Below are 19,172 nucleotides of genomic sequence, written 5' to 3'. Positions count from 1 at the left end.
TATGTTCTGGTAAAAGGTTGATGAACAATCCTGTCGATCCTCACTTTCTCGACAATAATATAAGGATAGAAGGATAACATTCCTATTCCTGATCCTAATCGTCAATCATTCAATGATCCTCCTGGTACAGATACATCAGAGGATAATATAAACTGCAATAACATAAGCCGGGTGTGTTTAGCCGTAGGTGTAAATAATCATGGCTGTGAAGGATGATCCCAGGACGTGGGCAGCCCGTGACAACCCTGTCAATCCCCTTATCGATCAATCCTACTGTGATGACCTTCCCTTTCCAGACGAGGCTGTCGATCCTGAGACCGGCGATGATCCCACTAATCTCCGCCGATCCTTATGCTGAGGGTTCAGCAAATGCGTTTGTCAATCCCCTGTCTGATCGTCTTTTCCTTGTCGATTGTCCTGGTAATGCTCATGTCACTATCTCATTGAGCTGGTTGATGATCCCGATCTCTATGGTATCACAAGTCATTATCTCAATAAGACGCCGTGGATGTGATTGTGGCAGGCGTATTAATTTTCAGGACTACCAATCATAGGGGACTCTCTAATCTTTAACATATGTCAACCATCAGAAAAGAGTCCTTCTATCACAGCGCTCAAGGAAATCCTATCCATTAACTTCATTGACCAAGGGAGAGGACGACAATCCCAATCCCTACTGTTGTATCATAGACGATCCTCAGGATTCGAATGTCTGGAATGAGAATGTCCTGGCTTCTCCAATCTTTTCTGTAAGACGAGTGAGGAGGGTTGCATGGATCCCAATCTTGGCTGTGCCTGCGATCCTCTGACAATCGTGGAGGGGTAAGTTGACCCCAATCAATGTCGAATCTCCTGCGATCATCCAATCCCCATGAAAGAGAGGCAAACATTGATCCTTATTCCAGTTGAGAGGATCATAGCTCAGTTGATCCGCCAAATTCGATGATAGTGAAGAAGGACTACTCATAGCTGAAGCACAAGAAACCCTTTCAGGATTCTTCAGATCACCACAGATGATCCTCCGCCCCTATGTCAAACGAAGGGAGCATTGAAATCAGTAGAGATGAATCCTGAATCTGATGATAATCTTCAGCCGTTGGAATGGTAGCTGTCTTTGTTTAATCAATGACGACGTACGTCAGATGAAACTCTAGGGAGAATGGTCATGAGGAAGGAGTCCGATTCATTGATTTCATCTAAAACTGGCACAGGTGTAGTAGATGATTGTTCGCTTTAGAAGGAGGGGCACCTGATCTAACCTCCATAAGCATGGTCTCTTAGGTTTCTTGGCAGATGATGGTCCATGTTCCGCAAGATGTAGACTTAGAACGTCTATAACTGTCACGTTTCTCACATTTACGTCTATAGGTAGTAAAGTCTGCATCAGTGAGGTCCTTTCACATGCTGCCTCTGTCTGACATCGTGCAATGGCCACAGCAAACACAGCATCTTGAGGACGCTCTTGTGCAGAAAAGTTCTGTTTGCACTATCACATACCTAGCATTTCTTGCTAACAACGTAAGACCCACTTGGATGACTTTAAAAAAAAGAATGAAAATATATATAATTCTCCTCAAATAAAATCCCTGTCTCCACACAAGAGTGATAAGAAAGAGAAAGAGTAAACTGGGGATGTCATGAGACCAGGCAGCACAAGATTCATGCTTTGCATGGACCACTATTGGCGATGGTAACCATGGCTACGGCTGGGATGTGTTTGGGTGAGGTGTTTTGTTAAGCTGGAAACTTTTAGGATAGTTTTCATCCAAGGATTGAAGAAGGATGAAATGCATAGTGTGAGATAGGGAAAATTTAATAAATAGTGCTGCTTCTCGCTTATTGTAACATAGACATGTATTGCTGTTGTGAGCTTATATCATGCATATGTGACCTGTGCTTGGTTAGTAAATTCTCAATAGCTTGAGACATTATCTGGAGCCCTGTAACAGAATTGTGACGTAATGATTTCCTTCTACCTCTAACGCAGCTTACAGCTTTGCTGCAGCCCCTTGCTTAAAGTAACCCCTCCAACTGAACATCACTTACTGGGAGTGGTTCCTTGTAGGTGGCACCCACTATGGACGGGCGGACGATGGCCACAGGGAGCTGACCACATCCCTCAACCAGGAGGAACTCGGCCATGGCCTTGGTGTAGGTGTAGGTGTTGGGGCGGGGACCCACAAGCTTCTTGGTGAGGACATTCAGTGCAGCATTGTCCATCCATCTGTACAACAGTCAGTGTGTGAAAGGTGGGGATATCTCATATTTCCTGAGATGAGTTTTTTTTAAATTTTTGGTTTACAGATTATTATTTTTTTATGTTTTTTTGTAAGTGACATGGTAGGTAGGTGAAAATAATTTAATTTATTTTTTCCAGATTATAATTTTGACCTTTGTTATGCATGGTAATCTGAATATGTTGCATGATCAACCATCTAAGCTGAGCTTTTCTAGTTTATCTAACGTCCTAAAGTTTCATACTGCTTTTACACAGATTGGATTTTTTTTAAATCTTTATTTTAGCAGTGTCTGTATACAGTGTTATATGGCAGTGTATTGTTAAACAATGATTGTATTATCTGTATTATAATAACTGTATTATTACATTGCTTCTGTTTAGATTCAGTAAATGCTCACTGCATTGTATGTTGACAATGATTAGCTGTCAGGAATGTACTTTTGTAGTACTATTTAATGTAAGCAGTGGTGAGAAAGTTATTATTTTTTTATGCTAGAATTATCCGTTAATTTCCTCAATAGCATGGGTGTTTGTCAAGCATTATAGAAACTTGTGGAATATTCCGTGATGTCCATGTGACACTGGGCTGGTCTTGCACTGTGAAGAGGTGAGGTGAAATGGGGTTTAACATCGCGTCCAAGATTATTGCACTTATATAGCGACGTGCATGTACGTGTGTGTGTGTCTGTGTGGCTGCTTGTACTAGTCCGGACTGATGCTGATTTATAGTGCTAGCTAACTGAGATGCCATGCCGCAGTTTAACATGAATACCCCACTCAGACACAGTATACTGACTCCGAGCCGACCAGTCCTTGTTTTAGCCCCTTAATGCTGAGCGCCAGAGAGGGTAACAACAAGTACCATCTTTAAACGTCTTTTGGTATGACGTGGTCGGGGATCGAACCCACAACCTTCCGCTCTCCGGGCGGAGGCTTTACCACTAGACCACGGAGGCGGTCTGCACTGTGAAGAAAGTGCTGGAAGCTGGTTAGACTATTTAAGTGTCATCTGACATTGCATCAAGACCAGGAGTTGTGTGAAGATAGCTTTTCACCCAGGATTCCCAGCCTAGGCCTATCTCGGTGCTTGACCACTGTTGCGGATAGGTAAATATTATTATGACTGAACTTTTTGCTATCACCACTGACATCATATTTTGTATTTGATACTGCAATTAAATATTGTACTACCACTCTATTGATTACTGACATTGTAATTGCTGTGCAGTAATTTGTATTAGTTTGTAAACCTAGTTAATTGTGTTATACAATTGTTGATTGTATACCATTTGTTGATTTTTTTTTGGGTTTCACACTAAATGTTTTTACATACAGATTTCTGGGTTAACTAATTGTTTCAATTTTGGTATCAACGCGTAACAACAGATAAACTGAAGATTATTGCCATAGGCAATTCAGGAACCTAACCGAAGACATTAGAGAAGTTTGACACAGACAGGGAAAATTGAATAGCAAGAGTTAGTGGTTGAATAATGATCTATACCAAAGTCAACAATATTTCAGTGTTACATAATCTGAGTCTGGGCCATGAGTGGTTCACAGCATGAGAAAGCATCAACATGCGCATCACCATTGGGAAAGAACAAGTAGAACACCACATAATCAGCCAGGTCACAATTTGTAGCTCTCAATAGGCGGTATTTGAAAAATAATCAGTTGAAGAATCTGCCGATCTTAAGAAACGATATATAAGTTGAAAAAATCATAACTGAAATGTGCTATTTTTTTCATTAAACCAAATACACACTACCGTGTTCACAGAACTATGTATACAATGTATTAAAACTGTTAAACTGACAAACCAGATCCAGATAACATTTTCCAAATAAATAATTCACTTTTATTTCTGTTCTAGCCTACCAACCATGACATTTCACCAAAAAATCCCTGTCAAGAAAAAAAAGAGTCATGCCTCAGTCAACTTGTACGACAAGAAAAAGATACTGATGACCTATTTAAATCTGGAATCAACACAGGGGTTGTGTAACTGGAATATTTGCATACGTCATTTCTTGGTTGTTTAATGATGCACCCTAAGACAATGCAATGATTGATATGATGAACAAAGACCCACGTCATCAGGGTACAATGACACACCATCAACCAAGTCACCGAGTCTGATCTACTGAGTCACCTCTTATGTTGATGAGCAAGGGTATCCATACGGGACTTACTCAACAGCTTCCACCAGTTTCTGTGGGTGCAGTGGTGGTTCATACACCTGCTCAGCAACAGTCTCCTTATCACAGTTAGCATAGGCAGTCGACACATGGATCACAGCCTGCAACAACAACAACACAGGCTATGTCATGGGTTTCAGCAATAACAAGCAGGTGTCATTTGTTATTTGATCCACAGGTCATGACAACCTGTTCAAGGTGATGTTTTAACCCTCCTAGTGGGTGAGTTTAGCTTAACATTACTTGGAACAGTATATCAGTCATATCACAGCAAGTATCAGCTTAATGTAAGATTTGTTTGTTTGTTCGTTGTTTAATGCCGCACTCAGCAATATTCCAGCTATATGACGGCTGTCTGTAAATAATCGAGTCTGGGCCAGACAATCCAGTGATTGACATCGATCTGTACAATTGGGATACAATGACATATATCAACCAAGTCAGCGACCCTGACCACCCGATCCTGTTAGTCGCCTCTTAGGTAAAGCATAGTCGCCTGTTATGGCAAGCATGGGTTGCTGAAGACCTATTCTAACCTGGATCTTCAAGGGTCACTTTATGCAAGAGGAATCCATCTATACAATTGGGATACAATGACATATATCAACCAAGTCAGCGACCCTGACCACCCGATCCTGTTAGTCGCCTCTTACGTCAAGCATAGTGGCCTGTTATGGCAAGCATGGGTTGCTGAAGACCTATTCTAACCTGGATCTTCAAGGGTCGCTTTATGCAAGAGGAAAGTCAAAACTGATGCAGGTCATAAACATGGAACACCTTTACAACAGAGGATCAGATAACACTGGCACAATCAAAGGAGGCATGCTCTATATACATGATATAGCAACGTGCTTGCATGTTTGTGTGTATGGCAACTAACACTAATCTGGACATATGCCGGTTTTATAGAGCTAGCCCACTGAGATATCGTACACCCTGAGACATGTTTTATACAGAATTTCTTACTTACAGTACAAAGGTATTCATCTTTTATTCCAATCTATTTGTGAGGAAACTTACATCTAGCTTGTCAATCTTGTGACAGAGTTCTAACAACCTCTTCACTCCTATAACATTCATCTGTACTGATAATCTGAAACAGAAGACAGGTATGACATTCATCTGTACTGATAATCTGAAACAATAGGCGGGTATAACATTCATCTGTACTGACAGTCTGAAACAATAGGTGGGTATAACATTCATCTGTACTGACAGTCTGAAACAATAGGTGGGTATAACATTCATCTGTACTGACAGTCTGAAACAATAGGCGGGTATAACATTCATCTGTACTGACAGTCTGAAACAATAGGTGGGTATAACATTCATCTGTACTGACAGTCAGAAACAATAGGCGGGTATAACAGTCATCTGCACTGATAGTCTGAAACAATAGTGCGTGTTGTGTCTTGTGGCAAACAGGTCAACATTTGGGTGCCCCAACTGTTGGCACAGTAGACAGAAGGACTCTGTGTGCAGCTTCCACTCCGGGGGGGTAATGGGCGCTCCAGCCTTGATAGTGCATCGACAAGGACATTTCTGCACCCACAATTTGTCTCGCTGTGGCCTCCAATGGAATCCTACCTGTCAGGTGATAACAAGGGAACGCCTGGCTCAAAAGGGAGCCTGCTTGTTGATGAACTTGACGACCATTGTGTTGCTGTTGAGGTGTCGATGGTGATAGCACGCTTTGAACTCTGTCAAGGCATTCGATGGCATAAGCCACCAGTCGAGGTAATGGTCTGACAACGTGACTTAGCAGCACTTGTCATTGAAGAAAGGATTGAGGGCCTGCTGGTGCCATCTAGACATATGTAAGTGACAAAGGAGGAGGAGGGTGGAAAGGAGAGTTCCTAGTTGTGCCTATCCCCTGGAAAGTCACTTCTTCAAGCCTCTCAGGTAGGTGCGACCATTTTTGCCTCGAAAAGAATCCTTTTTGTGTCTCTTCTTAGCCCATTTGGTGTCGATCTTCTATTCCCTTGACTTGTTCCACCACCAGGGCTATGCCGTTATACAGAGGGTTGATGCAGTCCAAGGTTGATTAACCAAAGACGCCTTGATACGAGGATCCCTAGAAAAGGCAGATAGGTCGCTCTGTCTCCTGAAGAAGGTCAGCGAGGATAAGGTATGGAGCATGTGGTCCCTTAGAAAACCAAGATTGGTACAGCTTCCAAGACAACACCGACTATAACTGTGGTTTTCATCGCCCATGGCTGCAAGGGACGATGCTAACATGGAAAAATGGGGAAGAGTCCTCCTCCATCCAGTGTCTAGGGATGGGATCTGCGAGTCAGAAATCTTGTAGAGCCTGTCATTCTTGACAAGTCATTGTCAAGGGAGGCCACCTTGTGTGCAGAGCTCTGGCCATGTACTGGTTGCCTCTTAGAATGTGGTGGCCGGAACAAAGTGTTATGGGATTCCAGGTTGATAAAGTCCCTATCAAAGGTTACCAGAGCCTTCTGGATAAAAGGATCTGGTGGCAGAGTCATGGAGCATGTAGTTGTTTCCTCTTATTGACAACTCTGGTATAAGTGAGATAGACTGTATTACAGACGGAAGTGCACTGGGCACACATTCAGGAGGGAAGACTCAGTGTTAAACAATCTGGGCAGTGGAGATGTGGATCCTTAGCCAATTTCTTGCTGTTACATAAACCACACTTGGAAACAAACATCTGTAACATGGGACAACCCAAAAACATCAAAAAAGCCCCTTCACGTCTAGTTATTTGAACTGTGATGAGATGTCAGAGTGAAATTTACAAGTGAGTAAAAACACTCATATTTTGTATATTCTGTGTTGCAAGTAAGTTTCATTACTCGATAATATGAAGGATATATGCAACAAAAGTAAAATAACACTCATATCAAACATGAATCACGCCGTTGATAACAACCATTCGCATCTTCCGCCAGCAGGCAAAATGGTGGCCAACACAAAGCATGGCCCGAGGTGGAGGCATGGATTTCTTACTTCTATGTGTTGAAAACGCTGAATAACCCAGTCCATTGAGATGAAGAGGATGGATAACACACCAACTACACTAAAAAAATCAACCAGCAAAGGACTGAATCTTAAAAACAGGAAAGATCTCGTCTCTCACATCCTGCTTAGTTAGCAGGAAGAAAATAATGACATATAGGGGCATGTTTCCGACTCCAAATGTTGCGAGGGTCATGGAGGTGATGTTAGGCAATAGAGTTACTGAAAACGCAGATAGAATTCCATTCAGGAATTTGGTAGAAAAAGCATTGTGCAATATGCAATGCAAGACAAGTTAAAAATATACAAATACGAAATGAGAATGATGTCATGTGAGAAATTATTCAATGGCTCAAAATGTTATCTGTTACTTACTTCATTTCTTCATCAAACTTGACTGTGGCAGCTGAGTGAAAGACGACTGATACATCACTACACACTTTTCTTTCGTCTTCCTCACAGATTCCAAAATTGGGTTCCATTATGTCTCCTTCCACTGCGATGACCTTTGATGCAAAGTCTGGAGTGACTGTCTTCACCTTGTTAAATAACTGCAAGGGAAAAACACTATCAACTTCAAGTTCAATAAAAAGAAAGGGGGCGGTAGGGTATCAATGATCATAACTTTCTGGCACACACAGGGATAGACACAACCACTAGTATATTAGTCCAAAGTAGGTAACAATCTAGAAGAACTAGTTGTTTTATCCCCAAATCTAGTTATTTTATGTAACCACCAGTGGGGACTAGTTGGATATCCCATGACCAAATGTGTCAACCCTGATGACACATAATTACTAACTGTGCAAGAGACAAATGGCACTAGGACATTTTCATAATTTGATTATTTTTATCGAAAATATTTCAATATTAGCACCAAATTGAAAAAAATATAAGACATTTTTCAGTCCATGTCTCAGAAAAGGAACAGATCTGAAACACTGCAGAAGGGATACAACTCTGCAGAGTGCTTTAGGCAAATGTGCCATCCATGCCCCTGCCACAGAGATTTATATCAAGGTTTCAAAATCCTTGTATTCGAGAGTGGCATGGTCAAAACCACAAACAAATGGTTAAGATAACTTCCCGGTACTTGAAGGGCACACTTAGAAAACTTTTAATGAAAATGTGCGTGATATGAAGTCAGTGATAATTGAAAATTTTACATTAAATTGTATATTTATATACTTATCTTATCTCACACTATGCATTTCTCCTTCTTTCAATTGTGGCGTGGAAAGTTTCCAGCTTCTAGGCAAAGGAGTTTACTGACTATAAAAGTCCAGTTTCCACCCTTGCCGAACTAGGCTGGAATTCCAGAGTTATATTTTGACTAGACTAATGGGTCTATGCATGCTCTAATCAAAATCAGGATTTGCTAAGCAAGTGCACCGTCATCTAAGTGTCGACAGATCTTTTCATGTTTTTAAATGAAGGTGTTGAAGTGATTTGATGTACTTAGTGATGTAAGGCCCATTTTACTATAATATAGTGCTTGATTATCAATCTGATTGGTCAGGAAGAATGACACAGAAGGGACATAACTCATAACAGCCAGTGGTGGCACTACAATCGAGCCAAGAAATTCCCGCCTAGTTTTGGTAGGGTGGAACGACTTTTATAGTCAGTTATCGCCTTTGCCTCCGGAAGATCGGGATGGTTGGATGGGCATATAGCATGTGAGATAGGATAAGTACATAAATATACAATTTAATGTAAAAGTTTCAATTTTTTAAACTTATCCTATCTCACACCATGCTTTTATCCGGTTGGATGGTGGGGTGCAGATAACCATAGCCTGTAGGGAACCTATTCAACCTATTCAACCATGACTACAACCATGTGATGTACACGAGGAAGCTGGTTCTAAACAATGCTTCAACAACAAGATGCTACACATTTTCATGTCAAGAGACATGAATTCGTGAGTGGTTAAGACACAACAAAAAGTCATAAGAACCCCTTTACATTACTGGGATCGCATAGTTTTGAAGTAGGGAACCTATTCAACCATGACTTGTAACCAATTCAGAATGGGTCTCTGGTCAATTAGTTCTACAAGACAAACCAACACATACGCTCCAGGATGTAAGGTTAGTCTGCTTGGCATCTCTTTTTACACATGGTAAAAGCTATCAAACACAACTGCAGTGAATGAAGCAAGATGAGAAGAGGAAAGAATGACAATATCCATAAGAGGATTTTCAAACCAATACTAAGACATCCCATGCTCAAGGCAGAAGCGAACAGGCTTGAGATACCGCCAAAATGGTTGCTGTTTGCATCCTCCAATGGGTTCTTATTCTGGGAATTTTAGTTCTAAAAAATAATAAACAGGGGAAGGACCTTGTACAAAATATGGTGTATGCGTCTGCTGCAGAGGGTACAGTGCCATCAGCTGTTGTGCCAGGACCAAAGGATGTAACTGGCCTTGAACATTGGTGACTGAGATGTCACGTAGATAGTGGGAAGCAAAAACTGTCAGACTTCCAAAAGTAACCCTCCATTATGTTGGATACTGAGCAGTTGCTGTGCAGCGCCATCGTGGAAACAACTGCTCTAGTCTCATAAGGAGGCTGGACAAATCAACAAGTGTAGGCAAAAGGAAATCACGGTACCAGTGAGTGTTCGTGCTGACGCTATCAGACCCAGCAGCTGCTGCCATTGGCGAAGAGGCAAAGGTTGTTTGATTGCCAACATCACTAAAAATTGTATCTTTGACCATCTGTCCAGGGGTGTTCAACATGTTGCCCAACTCAGTTTTGAAGAGCGCTGCTATAAACTGCAGATATTGAGTGGGAGTTGTCTCAGATTTCACTACGTTGACGAGCCACCCTTGCTGTTGAAATAGCCTCTGCGTGAACTGTAGATGCTTCACGGTCTGTGTGGGCTTGAATGCAGTCGTCGATATAGGCTTCAACTTTGCAATACGGGTGAGTTCCTTCCATTGGTAGTGAAGGCCTTTGAAAATTAACCAGAGGTAATGGCGGTGCTCCTGACGGATAGGAACGTCTCAAAGGTCCAGACTGACCATGTAGTCACCGGCTCACACATAGTAGCGTGATGGAAATAATGCAAAAATGAGGCGGATCTTCAAGGTACCGCGTGTTGCTTCATCTTGAAGATCATCCAAAGCTTGTCGCTGTCTTTCCTCGGGACCAGGAAAATCGGCAAGTAAAACCACGGGGTATCTGGACTGGGACCTAGACAATCTATGACTTGTTTGGAGATCAACGTTTTTTCTTGCACAGGCGGAAGTTGACTGGTCGGATAATCCTTCTGTAATGACGTAGACGTGTAAGAGGAGTCCTGGATAACAGCAGCCTGTAACCTTCCTTGAGAAGATGAGAGATGAAGGGGTCAGCCAGCACTGCCCAGTTCCCTGCAAAAATACCAAGAGCGGGAATCTGGATATGCCCTTTATCGATAACAATCTACATAATGCCCAGGGTAGAAACGCATGTGCTTATATCGATCCCTAGGGGAGAGGTATCGATGCCTATCCCAGCTGGAATGTCGATCCCTTGAGTCACTATATCGATGTCGATCAGATGAGTATCGAGATGAAAGTCGTTGCGAATCTTATTCTGACGGTAGAGACCTATCCATGTGTCAAGAGAGATCCGAATGGTGACGGCTGTGAGATTGCCCTCGGCTTGACCTTAAATGTAGTAGTGAGCCAAAGGTCGATAATGATATGAAGAGTTGCATCGACATTCTTCATCAGTGCGATGTTGATCTTTTCGATATTGGTTATCTTTCTGCAACCGCTTAGACTGCTTGGATCTATGTCACTCTTGATATGGATGTAATTGATTGGTCTCGGCACTCTCGGCTCTTCCGTCCTTGTGGTGAGAGGCGGAAGAGCAGGATACATTGAATGTATTCTAGTACTGCAGATAATGATGAGGAAGTGCCGAGAAAACGATCTAGTTGTACAGCCGATACAGATGTAGTTGTGCTGCAGATAATAATCTAGTCGTGTTCCAGATATTGATGTAGTTGTAGGACTAAACTCTCAGAAAAAAAGAATCCCTATGTTCAAAAAGAATGATGTGGCAGGTTATGTCAGGTGATTACAATGTGACCCATTTGTTTAGGTGGTGACAATGGTGATACTGGGGTGTGTTCACATGTTATGTTTTTTGAAGCTGGAAATTTTGTTCTCAGGCATTTCCACGCCTCCATCAAAAGAAGAAGGAGAAATTAATAGTGTGAGATAGCATAAGTTTGAAAGTATGTACTTATGCACACGCACACATGTGAAACATATAAACATACTTAATGGACAGTACATATTATTAAGTAGGAAGGGGAGAAACCCTTTTTTAATTATCATGATTATCCAGCTCATGGTCTCATGATATTCACTGAGCACACTTAAATTCCAAAGGACTCATGAGTGCCCTATGTCACACTTGAAAGAAAATACATTCCTTCCCCTGGATGTGCAGTATGTGTTCAGTGTATATGCCAACCTTTGAGTTGATGAGTCCTTCCAGACGTTGAGCGACAGACTGCCCTCTCTTGGGACGGATGAGGACATAGCAGCACCGTATCCCAGGACACGCACGGAGCAGCTTCTCAAGCAGAACTTTCCCCATGAATCCGGTCACCCCAGTGATGAAGAGACTCCGCCCATCGTAGAACTCAGCAATGGACGGGATACCAGCCATGGTTATATATCAAAGGCTGTGTAGGGCAGGTGAATGTCTTCAAGCAGGAAACAGGGTTGTCACCAAGTCTGAAATAGAAAAGGGGTGTTTAATATTAAGGAGGGTTCCAGCCTTTTTCAAAGAACAGTCCAGAGGAATAGTATAAACCTTTTTTCACTGGTCCTGAGAGTTTTTAAACTTTCTATCAGTTTTATTCAGTTCCGATTTGAGGCAAAACTAAATCATTGAGAACTTGTTCAGAATTATAGCCCTTAAATGCTCTAGTCAATATGGACTAGATTTTCAGTTGTCCTCAGCACAAGTTATCTGTCTCTGTCTTGCTGACTAGCGAAAATTTTGAAGGCTGGGGATGTGACAAGGACGTTTTGACTTTCATGCTTAATTTTGAACGCTGATTCATTTAGCATGAGTAATGTCAACAGGCCTGACTAGCTAGATGTTTAGATATTAACATGATAAACAGTGCTCAAATTAGTACATAAGTCAAGGGGTTCTTGTTATAACTAAACTGTCAAAAGTTGAAGATTTAGGGGGTCGTTAGATTCAAATAGTAGCAAACATCAAGGTACCTTGTGCACAGACAATCACCAAGCTATGAAAAACCATCTGCCCCGAGTGAATGAACATGATGAAAGTCCCCTGCCCCTGCCTTTGTTGAGCTTGGAGTAGAGTGTTCTATATTCTATGCAATGTGACTTTATGAAATTTAGGCACATCTCTGAACATAGGTTAGGCAAGTTTGGCTACTGCTCTGATAACATAGTTTCATAGATTTATGACTCATGAACAATCTTTGACATCACACTATATTGTTCTCAAGCAATGTAATCGCTAAAACTGGCTAATCAGCATTAATAATTGTTGAAATAAATGTTGTTTTTTGTTTGACTAATGTCGCATAAAGCCCTGCAACATCATTATGACTGTGAAAATAATCAAGTCTAGGCCAGACCATCCAGTGATTGAAACTATGTGAGTTAAATTAAAATTAAGCGTCGCATCAGCATTATTTCAGCCATATAGCGATGAAACTATGTACAATGATCCATGCCGTCAGGGAACAATGAAATGCAAGTTACTAAGTCGCTTAGTCTGACCAACCGATCCATTTAGTCACCTCTAACGACCAGCAAAGGTTGCTGGAGACCTATTCGAACCTAGAATCCCTAGGGGGCAAAATTCATATCTGCAAATGTCAGTAATTACACTCACTCTTTCAAACCCTATAGTTCATTAAATACATCACAATTACCATGATTACCATTGATTACCCTTCTCATGCCATTCTACAGCAACTTAACTATCATTACTTTGCCAGTTGTATGTGTTCCATATTTAGAAATAATTAATAATAAGAATAAAAACATTTACATTCTATAACAGCCCTGAGAGCATCAGCCTGGGAAGTGTAGCTTACATTATTTATATTGTTATGATGTGTAACATGTGCAGTGACTCATGATATACACACAGGATGCAAATATCCTACTTCAACGTCAGTGATGATTTGATCTCCTTTCCTCGTCTTCTTCTATGCATACTCTTCATGTTAAACATCAAAACAGCACACTTCAAGGAACTTAACCTCCTTAGATATAGTGAGTGCAATGATGTGAACAGCATATCGGTTATATCTAGGTGTGTCAGCTATGTGGAAGGAAGTCATGCAGGTTTTAGATGTTTACCATTTTAGTGAAATACATTGGCCCCGTAGTCCTGCACCATAACTGTGGAATATATATATTTATCATATACTTCAGTGCGGGGGACACCAGAAATGGGCTTCACACATTGTACCCATGTCGGGAAACGAACCCGGGTCTTCGGCGTGACGAGGGAACACTTTAACCACAAGGCTACCCAACCACCCCCTGATGTTGGGGAAAGTTATATTTAATTGCAGTGAACATAACACTTTGACGGAACTATTGTCATACAAGAGTTACCTCCCCTCAAATTGTCTCCCTTTATCATAAGTGTCAAACCCATACACAAACTGTTGATGTCCTTGTTATGTTAGTACCACACCGACAAGGCAAAATAATGACAGATGGCCATTTATGGGGTTAACATCACATTCTCTTAAAAAACTTTTCGTTACAAACTGTAAATTTCTCATTTAATTTTCCAGTAGACAACTACACAAAAAGTATATAATAAATATGATATTCCATGTGTCTTGTGAAATATCATGTTTCTCTCCTTGTGTGACGGGGAAAAGGAGATATATTCGCAAAAATATCTCCGTTCCCCTCGTCACTCGATGATAGAAACATGATATTTCACTTGACACATGAAATACTCAAATAAATAATCAAGTCTTGACCAGACAATCCAGTGTTTGATATTGGGAGCAACGATTCACGCCATCAGAGTACGATGACATGCCATCAACCAAGTCACCTTCATCATGTTCATTGAGAAAGTTCCCAGACCTTTCCATCATCTGCTCTATTGAATATGCAGGGACTAGGATTTCAATTAAAGTGCCCATGGTGGGAAAACTAAAAAAGAACATGTCAGTGAGTGAGTTTGGTTTTATGCCGCTTTTAGCAATATTCCAGCAATAACACGACGGGGTACACCAGAAATGGGCTTCACACATTGTACCCAGGTCTTCGGCATGACGAGCGAACGCTTTAACCCCAAGGCTACCTGACCGCCCCTAGAAAGAACATGTCTCTTGATAAGGGAGGTTTTCATAAAATGCTTTTTTTCTTTGCATCCAAGGGTATTTTAACAGTGTATTCAATGCAATAATGTGAAAAGTGGGGATGGTATCATATATCATGATATTGATGTATATTTTTAATGTGTCAATATATATTTATTAATATTGATACTAAATTAACAATTCACTGCCACAGAAATGTTCACATTATAAACATAGCCATGGTCATGATAGTTTAGATGCACAAAAGGCAGAAAAATTCAATTTCAAACATACAATGGATAAGCCTCGTTCATATTTAGAATATAATTAGTAGCAGGTCTGTAAAGGTAATTTTTATCTATACACATACAGATAACTAATTTAACTATTAATCAATATATTGATACATACCTTGAGCCACGCATGCGCACCGGAAGCATGTGGCCAATGCTGTAGACTTGCCACTCTCTCATTTTCGCACCAGCTGAATATTTCAGTAATTGGGACACTTGTAATATCAGCATTCTGGCTAGATAGATCACTTTGCTTGTTTCTCAGTAGTTTGTTATTTGTTTCCATAAAATTACTTTTCCGAAACTTGTGCTTAAAAGTTCAGCTTATATATGAAACACAAACTGCTATGGGCTTAATTTTGTGTGTGCTGGCAGTGTGATAAAATAATTTTCATAATTTTTCCATCTGTAATGGAGAATTGACACACCCCTACATACGGCTAAATATTGAAATTAACAAACATTATACATGTTGTATACTTTGAAATACAGTCACAAATAGGCTTGATATTAAAGTCGATAAACTACCACTACTGATAATTGCAATCAATGAATTCCCTGAAAGCAACAAGTCAAGTGTGAGTAACAGGTAGCAGTGAACATTTCTATGGAGTTCTGTGACTTTTGAATTTTGATAATTACAGTTGACTTTAAATTGAAATAGGTCAAATGTGGACAGCAGGGATAGAAATAAGCACTAGCCCACTAGCCTGGAACAGCTTTGTTAACGTCCTAAGGGCTGGCAGAATGTCCAACATTATTGGGGTATTGCTATATATTATCACCATTCGGGCATGGAGATTTTCCTTGTTAATTTCTATCCCTGTGGACAGAATAAGTCAGTTCTTGAGCTACAATATTGTAAGATTTCAATTTACAGTTTCAACTTCTTGAGTCTGAAACCATGATGAGACATAGAAGATAGTTTTAATTTACATTGTTTATCTTTATTAGCCTGACTTCTCTCTTTTTGGATAGAAGAAAAAAAGTTACAACAACAAGAATCTAACAAACTTAACCACAGCATTTAAAATGGACGGGAGTCCTTGGGTTATTGTGATTTGTTGCAATAGTATTTGAACCAAGGGCAGCATTAGAAATTGGCACTAGACCTGAAGTCCTTGCCAGACTGGCCAATAGTTAAGGTATCATAAGGACTAGTAGAAATATGCCATTTTTAAGGATTTTACTGTATGTTATCATTATAAGGACTAGTGGTGAACATGGTGAAGGTGAGGTGAAATGGTGTTTAAGTTCAAGATTATTGCATTTATTGCAATCATGCATGTGTGTGTGTGGCTGTTTATACTAGTCCAGATTAATGCTAGTTTATCAATGTTTATTGTGCTAGCCCACTGAAATACCATGCCTCAGTTTAACATGGTTACCCCACTCAGACACAGTATAATGAATACAATTAAGCTGACAAATTCTTGTTTTATCCTATCAATGCCGAGTTCCAGGCAGGGTAACATTAATCCTGGGACACGCTAATCATTACCATGGATCTTAAACTATGATAAAGACCTTAATTTTGAACACTGGTGATGTTGGTTTGTCTTGTTTGGGATACAAATTACAATCACAAGATTGGCTGAAAATGTATAATCATGTATTAGGCATTCCTACTTAATTCCTCTTAATAAGATTGTCAATTTTCAGTGTATGTTTGGACATTTTTTGGGACTTGTATACACTCTCAGACAATATATGACATTTTAGAATGTCACTGTATATATCGTTGTATATAACATTATAATATGACCACCCCCTTCAAAATCTTTGCGAATTTATTTACAGGGTTAGAACTTAACACTAGCCTGCAAGTCCAGGGCTAATACAAATTCCTGTGGGCTAGTACATATATCCCAATTTCCCCATTGTTTAAACATGACAAGGGCATTTTATCTTTACCCAGGCTATTAAAGCTTTGGAGTTTGGTTCAAACCCTGATATACCCTGTCTACACAGCGATCCAGACTGAAAAGCACATGAGATCTGATTTTATGGTTCTTTGTCGCATGAGTAACTCCAGCACTTATTCTCTCTATTTTTGTATCGATGGCCAGCCCTACAGCATGTTAGATAAAGTCATCTTCCCGAGGAAAGGGAGTTAACTGACTATAATAGTCCAGTTGCCACCCTTGCCAAACTAGGAATTTCTGGGTTCAACTGTAGTGCCACCAGTGGCTATTAAGAGTTATGTCCCTTCTGTGTCCACCTATTGACAAGTCAGATTCCACCTCTCATATCATTTGCATTTGCTTCAAACAAAATGGCAGTGCCAACAATTTGATCGATAATCAAGATCTAATTTGTAATAAAATGGGTCTTACTTCACGTAGTGCCTCATATCATGTGAGCACCTTAATTAAAAACATGAAAGGATTTGGAAGATAACCGGTGGCGCTGAGTTGACGGTACATATGCTTTGCAAATCCTATGATCGACTAAAATCTAAATGGCAGTTTACGAACCAGATGTTCTGGTCTAAAATAGGCATCAGTAATAAATAAGGACTATGCTTCTCTGTCTACTCCAATTTCCAATCTAGGTCAAGACATAATTTGTGTAAACAGTAATGTTTGGTCATTATATATAGGGTTTGGGAAAGCAAGCAAAGAAATTAGTATTTCTGGGACTTGAAGCAAACTTAAAAGAATGAGTCTAGTCCCACTTAGAATCTAGATCTAATAAATTTTATCCAAAGATAAAATCAAACAAAAATATTATCATGCTAAGAAAATAGTATTATTAAGTATTAGGCATTCCTACCTAATGTGTAGGACATAAACTAGACCTACGTCCCATTTGCTGACCTTAGTGAATGCATACTCATTGACCGCCCTACTGGTTAGCGCCTGTTTCCAAAGCTTACAGCATGGTTACCGGAATACACTGATCTCGCAGTAGCAATTTTTTGTCACAAGGAATAAACACGGCATGGGTCCACAACATTCCCAAACTGACTTTACGAATAAACAAATCGATCTCCTTACATTCATTATTGCAGTGATCAGACCGAAGATCAAACAATCACATCTTTGACAGGTAGGCTTATTGAAATCCACTACTACTAGCAACTAGGCTAGCATAACCAACGCGATGAAGCTACCGGCTTCTGTGGAGCGAGTAGGGAGAAACGAAAGCTCAGTTTGAGAAATAGTTACAAAAACCTCTTTCACTCACCTAATGTTGAAATGTCACCAGTCAGTATGTAATGTTATCGCATAGTCGAGTGATATCAATAGTTCTTATCACGCTTAGTTTTCGGTCATCTCAAGAGACACTCGGTCAACGCCCTCTGGTGTAAGAAGGGAGGTTACTCGTGATACAGACCCAATTGCTGAAATATTTCAAAAACTATGTGCATTCGATGTATATCGAATGCATGGAATTAAATGTTAGCAACTTTGTGGGGTTTTGCACTATTCGTGAAACACATGTGAAATCATAACGTGTATATAATTAGCTTCTGAAACAGTTTTCAGTTTCTATTGATCGTTATTAAATACTATTCTATTCAATGGAAGGGAGTTGAACTTTGAGGTCGCATCAGCAGAATGTTTACATTACATAAGATATAAATATGTCGACTTACATATATCCCATTGCTCCCCTTTAATTATTAAGCCCCAAAGGATGAAGTCATCACATTTTCCAAATTTTTATTTCGTGTAGATCTATGTAAATATGGTTTAGATTTAAAAAAAGGGTAAAGGTTGATTGTAAGGAGGACTATATGCTCCACGGCCCTATTTTACGAAGCATTTGTAGCACTACGACTGTCGTAAGTCCATGTTAAACTTTAGGAGTTACGACATTCGTAGCGCTACTATAGCTTTGTGAAACAGGACACGGGGTCCTGTCCCAATCCTTGTCCATAGGGCTTTTAACTAACGTACAGAAATACGGGATTGCCTAAAAGTCGGACCGGGCCAAGATGGGCCAAAGTTGTATTGGCTAATTACTCCATTATCGGTGACCATACCTACATATTATTGATGCAACATACACACATGACATAAATTAACAATCACCAACTAAGAATGTGAACCATAATTAAGTGATTCGAAGTAAATCGCTTGAAAACCAGAAAGTAGAGCTGTGTGTAAGCGTCGCTGA

At 40.2% G+C, this 19,172-nt stretch overlaps 1 protein-coding gene across 2 annotated transcripts in view; it reads right to left on the bottom strand.

Moving 5' to 3' along the window:
- Positions 1–19,172, bottom strand: part of LOC124117767 (fatty acyl-CoA reductase 1-like) — a 36,388-nt gene extending 17,216 nt beyond the window's left edge. The window contains exons 1-6 of one of the 2 annotated variants that reach the window (XM_046479772.2): positions 18,237–19,172; positions 11,904–12,169; positions 7,801–7,976; positions 5,461–5,533; positions 4,435–4,541; positions 2,047–2,224 (exon numbers count right to left, since the gene is read on the bottom strand). In XM_046479772.2, the coding sequence (XP_046335728.1) occupies positions 2,047–2,224; positions 4,435–4,541; positions 5,461–5,533; positions 7,801–7,976; positions 11,904–12,101 (732 nt within the window). In that variant the 5' untranslated portion in view covers positions 12,102–12,169; positions 18,237–19,172. Of the gene's footprint in view, positions 1–2,046; positions 2,225–4,434; positions 4,542–5,460; positions 5,534–7,800; positions 7,977–11,903; positions 12,170–15,165; positions 17,239–18,236 lie in introns of those variants that run through there. The other variant, XM_046479773.2, reaches the window with a different exon arrangement.

This window comes from Haliotis rufescens, unplaced genomic scaffold, assembly GCF_023055435.1.
Source record: "Haliotis rufescens isolate VD_foot unplaced genomic scaffold, xgHalRufe1.0.p SCAF_6, whole genome shotgun sequence".
Taxonomy (NCBI): Eukaryota; Metazoa; Mollusca; class Gastropoda; order Lepetellida; family Haliotidae; genus Haliotis; species Haliotis rufescens.
Note: the sequence above shows the minus strand (reverse complement) of the source record. Positions and strands in the feature narration are given on the sequence as shown.